Source organism: Cardiocondyla obscurior, linkage group LG24 (assembly GCF_019399895.1).
Source record: "Cardiocondyla obscurior isolate alpha-2009 linkage group LG24, Cobs3.1, whole genome shotgun sequence".
Taxonomy (NCBI): Eukaryota; Metazoa; Arthropoda; class Insecta; order Hymenoptera; family Formicidae; genus Cardiocondyla; species Cardiocondyla obscurior.
The window spans coordinates 552,914-573,581 of record NC_091887.1 but is presented as its reverse complement, the minus strand read 5'-3'; the positions used below and the strand labels follow the sequence as shown (position 1 = coordinate 573,581).

Here is a 20,668-nt window from a genome sequence, read left to right as displayed (position 1 = left end):
TAATACCGTGAGATCGAAGCACTGGCAAAATAATATTTCTACCTAAAGAAAAACGAGTTATCGATTACTTCGATGGCAAGGAAGACATTCAACGTTTATTTCCCACAGAGAACGTTCATGACTTTTTAATCAAAGTCCACGCAAAATGCAACTGTCCTTTCCTTAAGACAACCGTTACGTTTACTTCGCATTTCACTGGGTATACCATTTTTCCGACACGCTTGTTGACTAAAGAGAAATACCAATACTAGAGCATTACTATACTAGGTATGTATTTATTGCTGATAAACTATAAACTTATTTATTACCAGCTGCAACGTACTTAGTTACTATATTATTATTTCATCTACAAAATTAATATGTAAATGGTGTTCTACTTGGTAAAAAAAAAAAAAAAAAAAAAAAAACAATTTCATGTTTCTTTAATACACTGGATTTAATACAAAAATTAACTAATGCTTCTCTCTACTTACGTTACGAACAGAAAGCGTTGCAAGTAGAAAAAGAAATATTATTTAATAGACGATCTTCTTCATATTAATAAAACGCAATCCATTTTTACACTCACCTATTTTCGCATCGCAGATTGCAATGCGTTGTACGCAACTGCGATTGTTGGATCAAAAGTTTTCGCGTTTCTACAATTGCATCGAACATACAACGGTAAAATAGGATATCGATGCCTTCGCTAACTGTAAAATAAAATATACGTATTTGTTTCGCGTGTCCGCGTTTAATATTTATACGGATATCTAACACGTATACATATACAACGTGCTAGACGTAACATAGATTATGTAATAAATTTTTACCGCTGCAAATAATTCCATAGACAACACGAACACGATGCCAAAATTAAGGGAGACTGTTTTGTTACCTCTTTGCAAGAGAAACAATATTAATTTTTGCACGTGTATAGGCGTTACATACCACTGAACGTTATATCTACAAAATGAAAGCTAGAGAATAAAATAAATAATTGCAAATATAATATTAATAATCTTTGTACACTATTTTAAATTAATTTCCGATGCTCGCGAATTATTCAACAACTTGATCTAAAATTTATTAAAATGTATAAATATATATGACGGTCCCTTACACAGTGGTAAATATATGTTCGTTGTGATCTGTAAATTCCTGTCCAGCATAATTAAATAAAAACACATAGGCAAAAATGTCAATAATAATTAAAAAGTGAAATAAACAATCATAAATATCGCGTCCATACGAAATAATTTCAGAGATCTAAAAATACATATGTTGTGAAAGTTAACTTTTCCCCTTTTTAATTATTTTAGCAAGACGCAAGCAAAGAACTAAAAAATTAATTTTAATCTTAAGATATTTTCTTAAAACCAAGTGTCTTAAAAGATGTTTATTAACTATATTTATAAAATGTTGCGAACATTAATTTTCTAAAAAATTATTAAATATATTTCACATCAGAACTGTCTTGTATTTTTTTTTTTTTTTTTCCCCCAAAGTTATTTAATTTTTTAGTTTTTGCCTGGTTCTTGAATGTAAAATATTACTTCAATTCTTTTAAAAACTTATTCGAAAATACATATTTGATAATGTCAGAAAAACTAACTTCATAAAAATTCAGGCTCAGAGTTAATACTCCAATTATTAATAGAATAAAACGTGATCTTTGAAAGCCGGAAAAGAAAAGTATAGTGGACCTTCAATAAAAAGAGAATATTATTATATTTGCATTTATGTAATTGTTATTAAATGGTACTAACTTCATAGCTTTACGATGGATATCTACCGCATGAATTATTTCTCGATACATCATAAACTCGTTCTCTAAACTACTATTTTTCAGCATATTTATTGCGATCGCCTTCTCAATGCGATAACTATAAAAATTTATTTTAATTAATTTTTACAAAGAGAACTATGTGGACGATTATAATTTCTCTATTTGTTCTTACGTATATTTTTTCACCTGGCGATTTTAAACATTCCACAAGCATGTTTAATATATGCTACACACATCGTCATCGTTGCTATCAGTATTAATCCTCCAATTGCGATTGATGACCCCGAATGTAAAATAATTAAATAGATATAATTATCTCGGCCAAGAAAATGCTTAGGTATAAGCATATGTATCACGTTGCTTATATGATATTTGTTAATACGAAGAAGAACGTCATAAGCATACAGTAGAAATGGCAATAAAGGAATGACAATTAGATTGATAACATCAAGCACTAATAATGTTTAAAAAAAAAAAAGAATCCTGTGAATTATTATCTTGCAAAAGCGATATATTATTTTAAAACTCATTATCTTTTCACCACTTTTCTTTCAAGCATTAATATAAAAATATTTATCTTGTTTTAAATTTTAATATTAAAAATAAAATATGCATTATTATAAATAAATGTATTCTTATTACGTTTTTGTTATATGTATATAAATACTTCCAATTATTTATTAATTTTGCATTTTATTAAAATATAATAAACATAATAAATATTTTAATTAAATGCCCACGTGGTTCGTCAAGTTAATGATTTTATTTTCGTTATAATTTATTCACACGTGTACTAAATAATATAAATCCTCTTACGTATAAGCAGAATGGTATATCGTCTCGTATCATCTCCGCACTTTTTCATAATATCGATTTCTTTCTCGTCCTTTAATTCGTCACAAATGTGCTGCAGTTGATCCAATGACCATTTTATCTTTAAAAAAATAGATTTCGAGATTCAACTTATCGCGAATCTTAGAAAAAATATTATATGCACACTAACTTACAATCTGTCTGTTAATGCGAAAAGAATTGTATTCGATCACGTACATGAAAAAGAGTAACGCAATAGAAAAAACTTTTAAGATGAGATTAATAGTACAGTCTTCGGAAATAAATACTGCAAGCTATAATTAATAATTATATATTATTTTTTTTTGCAAATGATGTTACATGGAAATAAAATTAATTTGTATATCGTAAAGTCACAACGAGAAGCGCGATTAAAAATGTGGACTCACTTGATACACCACGCTGCTTATAAGAATAGTGAAGCAGAAAAATGTCTGAAACCGAACTAGCTTCGAACACTCGTAAGGCCATAAGCCAATTAACATTAAACAAATTCGATTTAAATTGAAATGTTGAGTCACAATACAGATCATCCCTTAGCAACTAACTTGTCGTATTTGACTGGGAAAAAAAAATTAACTGAGAATAGCGTAACCCTATTTTCTTTTCTTTCTTTTTTTACGAAGAATTTATAAAGTAAAACCTTTATTCCTCCATAGCGTAACTTTTAACACGAAATTGTTTAATTCAACGAACGTGAAGCGAGGTAATGTAAAAATAAAAAAAAAGAGAGAAGTACCGAGGGAATCGGAACACACAGATAATTTTACTTTATTTAGTTTTGCCGGTGGAGAGGAGTAGACGCGATTAAACGATCGATCGATTTGATGCCGCGAGAAATTTACCAGACGGTCATTTCCCACGGAAAAATACTTGTGAGATGACTTTTCATTTGGAATTCACGTAAACCGCAATTTTGCCCTCTCGTCATCGCGGTTGCGCTATCTTGGCACGAAGTACTTGTCCCGTTGCATTTTGCGCTACGCGATAAAAAGTGATGGTCTAATAGCCGGCAACACATACGTATCTTATTCTGATATTATATTTATGCATTACGGTGCCAGTATTCATATAAAGTTTTATGTGTATTTTAAGCCGTCGTCTCTATTAGAATTTTGCACGTTAAACTTGAATTTTCTTTAACAATTTTTATAACATTGTGAAAAGACACCGAGTAGAAGTTGACTGTGAAAAGACTTCGCTCGCGATCTGCGCGTTTTTCTTCTTCCCTTTACAAGAATACGTCTCGATGGCATTGAAATACGTTTTGATGGAATTTATAAACTTCCGGAACGCGAGGAGAATATTTTTCTCGATCGGTTGGTTATATCAAGCGAGAACCGCGAGGAAAAATAGGGATATCAGGAGGCGCGCCGTAATGTTTTCCTTTCTCCGGCCCAGGCATATCCGATGGAATATCGACAGATTCACGCGCGAATCCGCGAGACGAGCGGAGCTGTTGAATACATCGAATGCAAAAGAACAGCTTGGCATTCGGGAAGGGAAAGAGAGGGAGAAGAGAATATCGGCTGCGCGATTTCGGATCGAGAGATTAAGATTGGATTTTGCAAGGAAATTCGACATTTCACACTATCATGCTCGCGACTTGATGTCTCTAGTCTAGTAAAAATATTGCGAATCAAAATGAAAAAAAAGAAAAATCACAGAAATGTCCGAGTAGAAATTTATCGAGCTGTTCTAATTTTTGCTAGCTTTTTTTTGCAGCTAGTGGTTAGATCGCACAGATTAAATATATTCTTCAGCTAACTTAATACTAATCAAAGTTTGTAAAAAAATATTTATTTATAATAAATATCTAGTTAATCGTTACTATGTAAAATTAAAAAAAAAAAGGTTGTTAAAAAAAAAAAAATAATTGTTTAATATCCGTCTAGTCATTGCCCAGCGCGAGCCATGTTGCGAGATAATTATTACAGGTTCAAAAACGAGCTAGAAAAACTAGACATCTAAACGTTTTTCGTTGCGTTACTCGCTTACTGCGAGTTCTGACCTATGTCACGCGCGCTCAACTCAGAGTCCGCAGGGCCAGCCGAGTCCCGCCGCCCGCGCGTCCCGCGTCCAGTGAAGTTGCAGCATGATGGCCGTCAGCTGATCTAAACACGAGCACGTGCTCGCGGTGGCCACGCGCGCGCGGCGGTCAGCGGGCCTGACGACTGGCGGACTCTGCATTCGAGCGCGCGTAGGAATAGTTCAGTACGCGCAGTATAAGCTAGCACGCGGTGAAAAATGTTTAAATATCTTAGTTCATCTATCACGGTTTTATCCAGTAATAATTATTTAATATCTTAACGTTTCGAGTATTATATTTCTGACTCGGTGACGGGACAGATTTGTTAGACAGCCACGAGATGGATAACAAATTCGGAAGTTTGTCATTAATTTTTTTTAGTCAGGTCTCCTAAGATTTTACGGTCTGTTACGGAATATAAATGAGCGTAATTATCAGAAAATAAACTTGGTGGTTTTAAATTAAGTTAAGAAAATACTTTAATACGATATTATAAATTATTTTCGGGATAATGCTTAAAAACTTTAGCAATCCTCAAAATCACGAAGATTTATTAATAAGTTTTAATGTCGTAAGTTTTTTGCATGTACATACTTTTCATAAATTACTTTTTCACGCCGAGATTACCACGAACATTAGAGGAGTTATTCAATTAACTCTATCGAACATTTCTGTGACGTTTCTAAATGGAAAATACGGGAGGGGAACCTTGCCAAAAATGGATCTCATTCCTCGTCGTCTAGCGGGAAAATGCAGCTAGCATATCGTGTTACAATGAAACGAAGCACTCGAGTAGTAAATCGAAAAAGACTTATTTTGAAAGTTAGTATCTCACGTCGACTTGTTAAAGAAGCTCGCTAAGTCAACATAATTAACTTTATAATTCGTCGAGTTTCTTCAACAGGCTGACAATAGATAAATATTTAAAATAAACTTGAAACAGTATTTTCCTTGTTCGTAAAAGCTTCACTAGTTTGTTTTGCCTTCTCTCTGTACACGGCATGAAAATATTTTGTTTACGATGACATAAAGTTTACCACCCACTCGTGAATACAAAGTGAAACTTACAAGTGAAACTGACGTTAATCTTTCGCGAGATGGAAAATCTTTTAGGGTCGCGCGGAAATACACGTACTGTGTGTGAAATACTTGCATGAAGTATCACATTTAATATAGAGATGAAAAACCAGATTTATTTCGAAAGCATCACATTAATTTTTTATCTCCCTTTTTTTTTTTTTTTTTTTTTTCTTTTAAAGAAAATTCAATATATTAAAACCCTTTTAAATTCGTACACGTTTGTGCACCTTAACACGGAGCGTTAAATCAAAACATCTTGAAAGCAAAAGAAGACGCGCGAACGAATTTTCGGAAGAAGCAGCGCGAAAGAGATAAATTTGCGAAACACCAACGTGCTTTTATCTTATTGCTCGCAGTTTCAATATCTCGTTATAAAATCTGGGACGGGTTCCAAATTTTATCGTTCCGCCGCGACGCTCCGCCGCTTTATTCAATCTACCCTGGCGTCGTTCGTTAGATTATGGTTGATCCTAATCCATATTAAATACGCGAGGCGAGGCGAGGCCGTCGATGAAATCATACGTTTCGACAGAGAGGCCGAATTGATCGAATGTAAAGAAGCACGGGGCGCAAATAATGCAAAATGGGTGTCGGGAAACGTTAAGAGGATGAGAAAAGAAAAAGGGAAACGCGACGGTGGCGGGCACCCGGCCGATTTCAGAACGGGCCCAGCCAGACGCATATAAATTGGCCGCGCGGCATGAATCCCTTTACATTTTAATCGTGGCCGACGACAACGCCGACGGCCGCGCTCTTTCTCGTTTTCTCTTCCTCTGTCAATTCACCACCCCCGTTATTCCCGATCTCTCTTCGCATTTCCATCTTCTCCCAACATGCCAGCACGTTACCGATCCGCTCGCAGCCGCAAAACTCATCGGACGCACGCGCGCTCAAAACCAATCTATCTTTCTCTCTATCAAAAATCGAAAATAGAAGAAACTACGTGCCGTTTAAAGCAAAAAAAAAAGAAAAAAAATTCCTTTTCCCGTATATACATTTTTATTTGCTCGTATGTTTAATCAACATTTAAAATACAAATCTCGATAGACTGATAAAGAATCGAGCTAAAAAAGCTGATTTGGTGTTTGACGTTCTCTCGCGATCTTTTCACATTTTTGTTTCGTTATTTCTTTTTTTTTTCCCGTGGCATATTTTTATATGTTAATTCGCGATAACAAAGTTTCTTTCCTAAGCGCGACACTTTCACTTCCTTTCTAATTCCGTTTATACACCGTCTACCCTCATCAACGCGAAAGACTACTGTTCCTCCGTATCTCGCTACATATTCTTTTTTTTTCTTTTTTTTTTATCCCTTTTTCACGATTGTGCGGCTTTTTCCTCGGCACGGTACTTTCATTCTCTCCCCCTCCGGTCCTGCTCCGCCCTTTTTTTTCCTCTCTTCTCACGATTATGAGGTTTTTTCTTCCGGAAACTTGCCGCCGTTTCTATCTCTTTGCGATTGCCGTGTTTCTTTTTTTTTTTTTTTTCCTCACCTCTCCTGACATAACGCTTTCACTTTTTTCCTCTGTATCGGAGACGCGTCACTCGCCATCTCTCTCGAGGGCGCATCTCGTGATTCGCGGCTACGGAAATGCCCGTGCTATGGGTGCAATAGCGAAAGTATGGGAAGGAAAAATACGAACGCCCTCGCAGCACAAGGTGGTGCGTGCGACACCCTAAGGGTTTTTTTTTTCTTTTTTTCTTTCTTCTATTTGCAAAACCCGCGTCTGACCTGCGAAAGGCAGATGCTCGAATCCGAATATCGCTGTCGCAATCTACGGGAATGTTTCGCGGAGATGATAAATTGAGCAAATGCATGCGACCTTTTAGAAAATATATAAAGCTCCACGAAATGTCTTCTCGCTTAATTCGGGTGAACGCTGCCAGACGTATCTTCGTATAAAAATAAAAAAAAAAATTTTTTTTTTGACAAAACCGTCGAGTTTTCGTTGCTCGCTCAAAGGAGCCGGGAGTTTGCACTCGCACGCGCGAGAACATCCCGCAGGAATTTCGTTTCTTATTTTCTTCTCGGGGCACAACACGCGGATCGCTTACGATCAGATCCGCCATAAAATATGCGCGATGCAACGTCGGCGGCGGTAGCGGCGACATGCATTTTAGACGCATCGGGACGAGCGGCGCATCGTAATAAACACGCGTTTGCCGCGGAACAATAAAATTTCGAGCGCTTCCAAGAAGCGACAGGAGGACGAGCAGACGGCACACACCGCGGCTCCTGACATGCTGATAAGATCGACGCGCGTTCTCTTGCATTCACGATGAAAACGAGGAGGCGACGACACGGAAATTATCCCCGACGTACAGTTCTGGTTAGTGAGTGTATCTCTAATCCTTTGGTTACTCATTCCCTTTGAAATATCCGTTTCAAGATATACGAAATACTTAGTCATTGATTGCGAAAATGCCAACACATTTTGACAATTATTTGATATTATTTATTCTATATAATAATTATATGCGTATATTAATTCTAAATTTAATTCCCTTTAATTCGAGATCAATTTCATGCTTATACATACATGCGGTTAAAAAAAAGCCACTCTCTCTTTCGCTCAATTTTAATAAAAAAAAAAGAAGGTGCGATTTCTCTTTATTTTCGAAATGTCAAAGACTTCGAAGGGTTTCGAGTGAAAAAGGAGGAGTGATATTACAATAATTTGCGGCCGATTTACTAGTTTAATAAAATGGACGCGAAAAAGGGGCGACAACGCGTTGAAATTATAGCAGATGCGGAGAGGAAAAAAAACCCCGAGAGAGAAAGAGAGAGAGTTGTACTAATGGCACCATAGATTTCCACTCTTTTCCGTTCACATCTCGTCGTCGTCGGGGGTGGAAGATCGCGCGTTGCGCAGGATGGAGTAGCGAAGGGATGAGAACAACTGAAAGGAGTGCGCGACTCGCTTAACCCTCTAAACGCGCGGAATAATTTACGATCGGTCCCATCCGCGACGATCTTCCACCCCGAGGGAAGGAGGAAGGTTTCTTTCGCTCGGGTTACCGCTTCCTTCTGCTTCTTCTCTCCCTATCCTTTTTTTTCTTTTTTTTTCTCTTCATCCACCGCGGAAACCAACCCCGTTATCCACGATTTCCTCGACGCGCCACCCACTACGATGCCACCGGAATTCGCCGGCTCCATACACAAACTAGAGAACGTTGCGGGAGGGACGGTTGATCGATCGACTTACATTCGATCCGCCTGCTCATCCTTTTACGTTAACTTACACCTGCCTTTTGGTTGGCGCGAAAGTGCCACCGCCTAACCCGACTTGTAATACCGCGAATGCCGCGGAGTTCACGTCTTCGGACATCGCCGGCGGAATATCACGCATCGAAACGATAATTTATATCCCTATCGTTCACCGAACGAAACGAAATCGGTTGAAATATAATTCCAAGCGTATAATGCAGTTTTAATGACTGCAGTTGCCTCTCGTGTGCTTCCACAGCGTATTGTTAATTAATTAATTCAGAGAAACACGTAGAGTTTGGATATTTAATTAAATCAGCGACATGCATATCGTCGAATAAAAATATCCCCGAGCCTGTTCGAATGGTGCCCTAATTTTCTCTCTTTCTCTCTTTTTTTTTTTTCGAGCTTATTTTAAACTTGCAGGAGTCATTCGTTTGATTTACAAAGCGCTTATTTTGCAATGTCTCGTCAAAGGGAGCGTTTTCCCCAAGATGTTTCCAGAAGTTATTTCTATGTAAATGTATTGCTGCGGAATTAATAACCGCCGAACCTTTTGTAACCGTATCTTCGAGAACGTCAACACGTCACACTTAAAGGGAAATGTCATTTCGAAGAAGCTATACGTATATATCGATAATTTTATAATAATTCAATATTCATTGCGGCGGCAGAAGGCGCCTTTGGCGCGTAAGCTCAGGGGAGATGCTGTTGATGCTTGCGAGAGAAGCGGACGAACCATAGTCGCATCCTTGGCTCGGCTCCCTTTTGAGCCAGCCTCTTCCGAAGTTACACCCACCATCGAATTTACGTCGAACTCCTTTGTGCAGCGGATCACGACAGAAACCAAATTAAGAACGAGCCTTGGTTTAATAGGATTTCAAGGCGCGGAGACCGGGATAGACTTGCGGCATGACTGACGATATCATAAACGTTAATGCCTGGATTTATAATAAACGTACTTTTCCTACGAGTAAATTTAATTGCGAAAAAAAAAGTAGCTTGATTAAAATTTACATTTATCATGAAATATTTTTTATTCGCCCGAAAGACAAGTGGGTAATAAAGCGCACTTTGCAACGATAAAACGTCGTATGGTCGGTAATCGGGGAAGTTCCTGGATGTAAAATCAAGCGAAGCATGTATGTGTGCGTGTGAGAAAGAGAGAGAGAGAGAGAGAAGGAGAGAGATCGTAGAGAGCGATTGCCGGCACACCCTCGAACGAAACAACGCCGCACTCTCGACACCCTTGACGTCCTGTCGCAAAACAAGCACGATATGCATTTAACGTCGCTGGGGGGGTTTAAATCGAATGCACCGACGAGATCTATCGACCCGGTAGACACTTCATTGCGGGACGTAGCGCATATCGTTGTCGCGATCAAGCTCGAACTGACATCCTGTAACTTGCCTCATCCAGATGGAGGAAAAAGCGAAGTAACAAAAACTGAGGGTTATAGAATTTTAATCGACATTCAAAAGATTGCGAATATCAAAAGATTTCAGGAAAAAAAAAAATCTTCCGGCACATAATAACACGTTACGATAACGAGAATTAAGCGGTAAATTAGATATCGCACGACCGTAATTTTGATGGAAATTAACGAGTCGCTTCAGAAGTTGTTGGGAAATAAAACACGCGTCCGACAATAGCGACGGGTTTGCGAGAAAAAGAGCGAAGAGATGATTCGAGTGGTCCCATCGTCTGGTTCAGTCGAACGGAACACGCCGAGAGAGGAAGAGGATCGTCAAGATAATTACGTTAATTACCGAAGTATCTTTAATAGGCGATCGGGTTATAAGTACAATGACTTGCTTAAGTCGCGTCTTGCCTCGGCTGTTCCCTAGCGAGATTTAAAACTCGAGAAGAAGCATACGGATTTTCTACAAAACGAAACTTTATTATAGCGTCGTGTACGTCGAGTTTCACATGTAACGCATGTAGATACCGCGCCGGCCGGATTGCCGATGACTGATTTCTCCCCCGTTCTCTCGCCCCCTGCCCTTTATCCTTTTTAAGATTACGTACGCTAGCCGCTGTCGCCACAGAAAACGTCACATCTGCCCTTCGATATACATGATTTACCGCGCAATAGCAACAATTGAGGTGACGGAAGAAATCGCGACGACTCTTCCGTGTCGTTGGCCTCTTTCTCCCTCCCCCTCACTCTCTTTCTCTCTCCTCTCGGTATAATTTCCGTTCAATCTCGAGGAAACGAGACTTTTCTCTTGCAAGCCGGTCCTCTCGTTCGGAGGGATGGCCCGTTAAACGTCTTGTTGTCGCGCCGATGCTTACCGAGACGTAACCAGAAAATTCACCGACCCCTCCGTACTTCGTCGACCGTTCCTCAAAAATGTCGGCGAAGTGCCGTTTCCTACAGGATAATACATAAAAACTTCGCAAGTAAAAGTACCATTGGGAATTGTTTTCAACTCGACCAGAACTTGAGAACTCGATCTTTCATTTTTTCCCCTTAACGACAGATGCGGCGGAAAATGTCCGAGGAAAGTTAGAATTCGGTAGTTGGAGCGATGTCTTTCACGATTTTGCCTTCGCGAGAAGGCTTCTCCGATGAAAATTTAAACGCCGCTCTTAACCAAGTGTGGCTCGCTCTTCACGTTAAAATTTTAAAGATCGTAAGTAATTATTGAACCCGGAAAACACTTCTATTTCGGACGCTTTTAAAAAGTGCGCTCATTTTCAGTAAAGTAGCCGCGCAAAAGTCGACGCGAGAACAATGCGTCTTCCGAAAATCACTTTAAGAGTTATAAATTTTCCAGCGCCCAAGCGATTCTATCGCGTCGCGTAATTCCGTAATCGATACGGCAATAATCCTACTAAATTCATTTAATTATTCCACGCGCCTTTCCCTCACTTAGGCTCCCCCCCAAATAACAATATTACGCTTAATTATGCCGACGCCGATCTGAATGATAAATGCGACGTGCGAGGCGGTGAAGAAGACGCGTAATTAATGCCGTATCAGTGGTGCATATCGACACCGCCGGCGTATTCTTGTCGGCTCGCCGGAGCGCCGAGTTCCGGCGATAGCCGCCTATGCGGTGCGCAGACACGCTGCTAAGTTGAAGAGAGTTCAGAATCGAGGACGCCCCGACCGGGTCGGAGGACTCGGAGGGACCGAGACACCCCCGCACGGGCTCGGGACACCGACCCAACGAATTTACGGAGTTGAGGAGTCGGTTAATGCGATTTCAGACGCGGGCACGCCTAAACGCGAGATAGCGGCCGTTTCTCTGCTCGTCGGAATTGCGGCGCGCAGCAAGCTTCGTCGCCGGGCGAGATCCTTGCGAAATCGCGACCCCGCTGTTCCCGTAACTTTCGCTCGTCCGACACCGTCCCGACCTCCGTTATCGCGGCCGTTATTATTGCGGAAAACTCGACGAGTAATTAATAACGAAACGGCGCCGATAAATCGACAAAATCGCCCGCGCAGCAGCGAGACTTTTACGTAGCGACGGGACCGCTTTATCAATTTCTTAATTGGCTTTGGACGCTTCGTCGGATACTTCCTCGATCGGGGAAAACTTAAAGCGGCGGCCTCGATTAGGTTAGCTTGCATGTCGATTGGTGATGATGGCGAAGTTAGGGGATCGTCGCGACGAATTTGCCGAGTTTGCCCTGGCGGTTAATGGAATTTCCGCGTGGCCACGTGGTACAAGGGAATACTCGTCGCTCGAGTCATGTAACGCCTCGTCCCCGAGCTTTCCGTGCAAAACGCCGAGCTAATAAATACGGTTAATGCCTACACAGCGAAACACTCCCGAGGCAAAAAGTGATTGTCGTACAACTGCAGCGGAATTTAATAAAATAAATATAACGTGCTTCAACTACGATTTTTCGAAAAAATCCTGAGTTTTATTTAAATTGTTGGAACACGGTAAAATACCTCCGTTCTTTATTTAAAGTAAATTTAATTATTATTTGAGCTACTTGTTACTTTTCAAAATGTTATTCCACTGTTTAAAATATTATTAAAAAAATAATAATATAAAACGGATTTTATCTTTATTATAAATGTCATGTTGATGCTTAACAAATGCCAATGGTGCTTAAAAAGTGCGTTATATTATACAATGCAGCATGTCATTTTTGCAAAAATGCCAGGGAGCTCTTACGGTAGGAAGGGTCGGCGAAACATTATCCTTGCCAGATGCGAAGCCATGAGACACTCCGGTCTCGAGGGTGTCCCTTAATAACGGCGTGAAATTTATCTCCCTGCTATGCCCGCGACGATATAACGAAAGTGTGTGACGGACGAGGATGATAATCGCGTAGGGAGGAACGCAAATTTAGTCCCGTAGTTGGCGAGGAATTTTGAGACGCTTCGAACACCACAATTAATGCGATTCCGCGATACGTGCTAAATTACACGTCTAATACAATATCAGCTTGTAATGCGGATAACATATTTCGTTATCTCCAAACCGCGGAACTCGGTTTAGAATCGCCGAGTAGTTAACAAGCTCGTAAAATGTAAAACTGTCAGGTTCTCTAGACGTTCCTAATGAAATGCACGCCATACTATAAAATACAGCCGACAAAAAAAAGTGTGCAGAAATTTATTCTATCTGCGTAAAACGATAAGAAAAAAAATTATTATTTTTACAAAATTTTTTCGTAACTCTTCCTTTATTTTATTTTATTTTATTCTTTTTTTCAACACTGCCAGATTTTTACGCACGGTTCCTCTCAATTTAAACGCTTTTAAATTTAGCTCATAAAACATTCTATTTAGTTCAACTATTAAATTGGCAATTTTTAAGATTCGATTTAATTTTAATATTTAATTAATATGTCCAGGCAAAGACAGTCTTCGCGATTTTCGAGATCGAGGACGACCTGATGGAAGTACCGTCTTTGTCTAAACATACTAATTATTATAATATTAATTGTAATATTATAATATTACAGTTAAATCGAACGAGAGTAACGAATAGGTAGCGGCAGGGGATGAGGGGACGGGGGGGCAACGGCGTGAGAGCGAGCGCAAGCCTACGTGCCGCGCGCTAGGTATTTCCCCCACCACTCCCACTCTCGCTTTGTCCTTCTCTAGCGGTCGCGCAAGCATACACGTATTACGCTCTGCACGGTAACCACGTGTGTCCGTACCGAAATTAATATACGTATTCGCGTTGAACGAAAACCTCGCGATACGCGAATTATCTTCTCATCTCCGTTCTCCGTGCGAGTAAAGCACATGTGATTCTCCGTGTGAGAAGAGCACGTGCGTTTACGTCTCCTTTCCTTAAAGTAAGTGATATCCTCACGCGTGTTGCGTAGACTCGCGAAGGTTTAACTAATTGTCTGGGGTTTTTGTTCGCAGGGACCAAGGCAAGGATGAATTTGAGAGGATGCTAGTCACCCTGACGGGAAGTCTGAGAGGAGGAGGAGGCCCAGGATGGGTATCCTGCCCCAGCGGAGCAACCCCGGGGTAATTATCAATTTTTCGTCGCAATAAAATGCTTTATATTTCCGATAACGTTTTTATATTATTTTATTTTATTAGATTTAATATCTATAAAATAATATTTTAATTTTTCTGTTACAGATCAAAGTGCCGTACGCCGAAATCAGTCACAATACGAACCGCAGCCGGTTCGTCGGTCGTTCCGTTAAGTATTCGGCGTAGTTTTTCGGCTTTATTCGAAACGCAAGTGCAGGACAATAACGCGCGGAAGTGATTAATAAATTTCGCGGAATTGTAAAATCACGGTCGGGGTATTCGCGAGTGACTCGTGCGCGGAAGGATGGCTCGACACGTCCCATCTGAGAGGAGGAGCAGGCCCGGGGGGCATCCTGCACCGGCGGAGCAACTTATAGGTAAGCATACATAAAGAAAAAAAATCTTTATTTAAAAAAAAACATTTTTTTTATTTATTTTATTGACTAATAAACTGACATGTCTACATTAATGTTTTATTTTATGTTACAGTCACCGGCAGAAATCTTCAACTCCGCTGAAGCTCATGCCGATTGGTGAGTCGCACAATTATTTTTTTCATAGTTTGTAATTAGGGTTCCTTAAAAATCAGCGCTTGCGTAGCGCACTAGTAGTTTGCGATTAAACAGAAGACTCGATTTCCGCATCCCCTGATGAATTGAAGACCTAACTCGGTAACTCCCGTTGCTCGCAAGAGAACCAACCCCGCGACTCGCTGTAATTTACTAATTTCTTGCCGAGCTTATCGTTGTTATCCTCCTCACGGTTGCATCGCGGAACGACAAAATTCCCGCCGCGCCAGGACTCCCACGTTTGTCTTTTTGTTCCCGGGGATCGTTCGCGCCCAGCTATTGGAAGTGTTAATGATGATTAAACGGAGTTTAAGTTTCAAGATAATCAGCGCGGTATTAATTAATTAGGGAAAGAGGAAGCATTTTGTGAGACTTGAATAATTATCGCCGGAAAAGCCATCATTTCGCCAGCGTCGTCGCGAAAATAAATCACGCGTGGAATACATGATTCGCATCGCCTCGCGAGGACACGAGGCTTTTATAATTAATTTACGATCGTCTACCCAGTCGTTTTTTTTTTTTAATAAAAGTTGAAATATTAAATAAATGATATGCTGTAATAGTTAGACTTTTTATAAAGCCGGTTGCTACTTGTCCGAGCAGCTCGTGCCGGGCTGTAAAATTCTCTAAGCACCCATCGACACGTCGCGTGCCATTAACGACGGGCATTAAGAAATTTATTGCATTGGGAAACAGCAGCCGTTGGAGAGGCGGTTTACACCTTACGGGAACCCCTTAATGTTCCCTTTATAATGTCTTGGCAACTCGCCTGAATATAATACTTATATTTTATAGCTACAACGGGCATAACACGTACGCATAAGCACGTTATTAATTTATTATTGTCCGCGAAAGCAATTATAGCTGACGCTTAATTACGTGTCCCACGTCAACGCCGCGAGATTTATCGAAAAACTAATAAGCGGCTGTTATACAAACGGTCATAAAAGCAGTTCATATACTTTTCCGTTAGTTTATTTATGAGATTTCCGCCGCGGAACAATTGACAATTATTTTCTCCTATTCATAAATTCAAGCAAATGACGCGCAGACATTCTCTCAATATGGTAATCAAAATACGATCTCGCGTATTTAAAAGCACACCTGTGCTTTTACGGCAACCCGTGTTTTCTCACACGAGCAGCAAACGGTTAAGCAAACTCGCATAAAGTTTTCTAAAAAGAATCGCGGAGAGGGATGGTAGGAAAGAGAGAAAGAGAGAGAGGCTAGGTTTGTGGCGGACTCCGGCGTTCGGTTCAAAGGATTAGCGAGGTTGTTGGAAAGTTTTTCAATTACGAAAAATCCCCGGGAATTGCCCTGGGACCGTTATTCTCGCGGAAAAGTCTGCGGCCGCCGTCGCGAAAAGATACACGCGGTCGAGGACCACTTCTTTCGAAGCGACACGCGAGTCAATGCCGAACTATTTAAAGCGACGAACTTCCTATCCCGATTACGAGTGTTAGGTATGTATCCGCGGCAACTGTAAAGCGCGCGACTTCGTCAAAATCGTCGCGAAAAAATATTCCCACGAATACTTTTAATTCAACGCAGCCCTTCGTGAACTCGCCGTTTTCTCGCGGCGCCCATCGCTGTCGTTTACTTATTAGGTGCACGTGGCTTTTTCTACGATATGCATAAATCGGGGACGTCTTCGACAGGTCTAAGAAGTCACACGCGGGGAGAATTTATGAACCGACGTGATGGGATTAGCATTCGGTGCTACGGTTTACTAAAATTATTGATGATAGGGCAATGGGTAACGAGAGGCATTTAATTAAGGGTTAGCCGAGGGCGCTGATTTCCCCTATCATACCGGAGGACACCCTGTTTTGAGAGACGCCGGTTTCAGATAGGTATACGTACACACCCACACGCGCACGCACGTACATACCCCTGCGACAAGCCCGGGCCGAGATAGCGCATTGGAATATTTAACGATCCAGAAACTGAGCGCGTGTTTGTACTATCTTCGTTAGCACTTCATCGCTACGTGACCGGCGTGTTTAAAACCGCCGTACTCCAACTCGATTAATCGAATTCGAGTCCCATTACGTACGTCGAGCACGAGTAATGATGCTAAATAGCACCGCCGGTAATATTATACGAGATGGGCAATATCGCTAATAACGCCGAATGTGCTACGATAAATTTATTAATTGCATCCCAAAACGCGCTTGCGGATAAATATTTAATATCACGTTCAATATAATGCAGTTCTCGCGTGTCGTTGTTACAATCTGTATGCAATAGCTCAGTTCCCGCGAAACGAGAACAATGCGCACAATTACGATTAGGCGAGTGGCAAAGTTCTCCGTCTCTTTTTTTTTAACGGATTGGATAAAAATTGCTTAATTATGCAGAAAAATACTGAAATATTATCGTTAAATTCATTACTACAGAAACATCCAGCGAGGCTGCGTTTTAGCATTAAAAGAACGTTAATTAATATCAGGAGAACCGTGAATAGCCGTGACGCTGTGAATCAGTCCGAGGCAAATGCCGCTTGGGTGGGATCATTAATAGATCTTAAAAGTATCTTGCAATATTGAGAAAGAATGAGACGAAAGTTTTTACAGTGGAAAGAAAATAAAAGATTAAATTTATTATATATTAAAAAAAGAGTAAAAGAAAAAAAATATCGAGTCATCTGTTGTAATAAAAATCATGACAAATATCGTAACCGTGTAACTTAGGTCCGTAAAAAATATTTAATATTTATCGCTCCCAAATTTTAAAAAATATTAAAAAAATAAAAGTTTGAGGAAAAAAATGCAAAGTAAATAATACTACAAATAGTTCTCGTATATAACTCATCGACGAGTCCGTAGGCTATACGCTATATTCGTATCAGAGGTTGCTGTTTCGCAAATCAGAGGATATGAGAGGAAAAAAAAGAGAAAAAAAAAAAAAAAATAGAACGGACAGGACCAAAGCCTCAATTAGCAACACCAAGTTTAATAAGAGCGGTCGCGGCGATCGAGTAAAATTCTAATAAAGTCGCGCGCGCCGTTATACACCGTCGAACAGCGCACGAAAGGAAAAAAAAAGGAAAATAAAGAAAAAAATTGAAAAGGAGAGAAAAGCGAGTGGCGGGTTAAGGGGGTTAGTGGGAGGAGAAGGTGGCGAACGAATGAGCGGGAGAAAAAGAAGAGAGAAACGACAAAGCCAATGGACGCGGATTTGTATCGTTCGAGGCACAATGCTCGCCTGTCGCTGGACCCAAGGGGTACGAATGCGCGGCGCAACGGCCGCGAAAATGCGGGAAGGAACAATTGCTCGAGACCGTGGTCCCTGCGCGTCCCGCGCCCGCGATGTCAATGCCACTGTGACGCGCCGAAACGGAAGCGAAAAATTAGGCTTCAATAGAAACACTCGCCCGGGATTCATTGCAGCCGCGTTTCCCGGTTCTCCCTCTCGGATTTTCATCCGTGAAACCGGAGAGGAAGGAACAGAAGGAAATAAACCGATTTGATATGGCGAGATATGGCGCGCGAAAAAAAAAAAAAAAAAAAAAAAAAAATAAAAAAAAATCAATTGACGCTCGACAAATTAATCCGATGGCATCGAGATAAAAACCGAATATTTCCAGCCTCGTATTTAATCGCGCTAAATTTTGCATGCTAATGTATCACGTGTACCTTTCGACTTTTTTCGTAAAAATTTATTACATAAAATTATTATTAACGTTTTTCGAATATGAAACTGTGCTGTGTATCGCGTAAACTAAAATAGATAAGTATTACGAGTTCGTCACTTGAAACAATCCGATCCATTTTTTCTAGTAAATCGCAGCCTTGTGGCTGATAGAGAACGAATGATTTACGAGATAAAGTATCCATTTACGAGCGGAAAACAAATCCGGGCGGGCGATTTTCCGCTCGGAAACGCGTGCATCCTGTCGTCTGATCTCTACCAAAAGGCTTTTGATACGCCAGCCCTTTTATTCGACAGATTTCGTCCAACTATTTTCGCTGTATCGTCGCGCGTCGCGTTTAACAGCAAAGATATTCTACGATATTTTGGTACTTTAAAGCGACTCCGAAATAGCCGGCCGACTGAACGACTCTTTTTACGACCGTGTTCGTACTTTTTGAACGATGCAGGTGTAAAGAGACTGCATTTTCCTGTCTTTTCTCAACGTTCTCTTATGTTCGCTAGGCATGTATGTAAGTACCGCTTTGGCCACTATACATATAGAAAGAGACCGGGAGAGAAAGAGAAAGAGAGAGAGAGAAATTCGAGGGCGAAACATCGTTTGACCGTGTTCAGCAGTAGGACTGCTCAATTTTAGGGTCGTTGCGATAGGAATGGACCTCGGAGGGTACGAGAATTGGGGTGAGGATGAGGGGGAAGGGGGGGGTACGAGCGAACTGTACACTTAACTCTGATTGCAAACGCGTATTATAGACTACCATCCTCCCGGAGGTAGGGTACAGAAGCGAGGAATTCGAAAATGCATGCCGTGCATTTAGCACACGGTGCTCTTGCTGTCTGGGGATGGTTCTCGGCGACGACGTTTATGCGCGCGTGCAACCACGGGGACGTGCACGCGCCTGTCGGTTGTGTACATATTTGGCACGTTCTCTCCGGCAAACCCTCTTTCCGACCCTTACAGAAGAACTCGTTCTCGTTTGCGGTATGTAGGATCGCGTCCATATGGCCGTGGGGGAGTGTATTATGAGTCGCTTCATCGCGTATGTGAATAACCGGGGGGACGGACGGTCGAGATTTTCCGGTAAATTCGTAGATTCAACATCGGACCTAATGCACCATTACCGTTAGAGAAGGCATTCCCCGATAACGGACACTTTAGCCGTCTCAGATTCGTCGTTCCCTTAATCGTTCTCTTTCCTTCCCTTAATCTCTTCGAATCCCTGAGAGAGTAGAGAAGTTCGATAAGAGTTCTTAAATTATTATTACAATTCCATTAAAAATTAGTCCGATACTTGCGTGAAAATTAAATATCCAACTTGCAGGTAGAAAGACAAACCGATTAATATGAATTAAGTTCGTCACTTTAATTGTGACGTTATTATTATTAATTAATTAACGACGTATTTTCTTAAATAGCCGCCTTCGAATTTAATTCCGAATAAATTTCGCGAGGCCCTTTATTTAACGAAATATAATTTCATTTTCTATAAGTTATTCTATAAGCTATTATTCATTAGTATCGCGTCATTGCTATCTATTAAATACGTATTACATTTTAATCTCTTTCACCTCGAATCTGCGGAATGTCCTCTTTGGTTCGAAAACTCCATCGTTTAACATGAACTTTCCTTAATGAATTAAACCGCTCTAGACTTGAGGATGAGCTTAACTAAATCCGGGATCGTGTCCTTAACAAAGTTTTCACAAAGTTCCAGCTATTCGTCGCCGCGTGACTTTGTTTATACATTAGCGGAATTCGCACGTTTCCGGTTGTTTGGCGGATCTTATTCGGTGATCGTGGCACACATCGGACGAAAGCCGTGAAACGGCTCTTGACGCAATTAATATACACGCGTCACCGCTAATGCAAGTTTTCAACGCGCTAAATATATTCGCTAAATATTCACGGTGAAATTGCGAATTCAAAGAGAGCGTTTAGAACGGACTCGCGCGTCAAATGCGTCACTAATCGTAAGAGACGGTAAAAAGGCAATTGTGTATAAATTAATTTTTAATCGAGATTCGATAACCGTGTCACTTTTC

The 20,668-nt window shown here is 40.5% G+C and overlaps 2 protein-coding genes across 3 annotated transcripts in view; both read right to left on the bottom strand.

The window, feature by feature from the left end:
• Slip1 (SLo interacting protein 1) overlaps nt 1–20,668 on the bottom strand; it is a 148,669-nt gene that overhangs the window by 73,793 nt on the left and 54,208 nt on the right. The gene's annotated exons all lie outside the window — the stretch shown is intronic.
• Nucleotides 751–4,705, bottom strand: LOC139111541 (uncharacterized). Its single transcript, XM_070671898.1, has 6 exons — nt 3,010–4,705; nt 2,776–2,895; nt 2,563–2,702; nt 1,709–1,883; nt 1,103–1,248; nt 751–945 (listed from the first exon to the last, which is right to left on the bottom strand). The coding sequence occupies exons 1-6, from the start codon at nt 3,151–3,153 to the stop codon at nt 753–755; spliced, it is 918 nt and encodes a 305-aa protein (XP_070527999.1). The 5' UTR covers nt 3,154–4,705; the 3' UTR covers nt 751–752.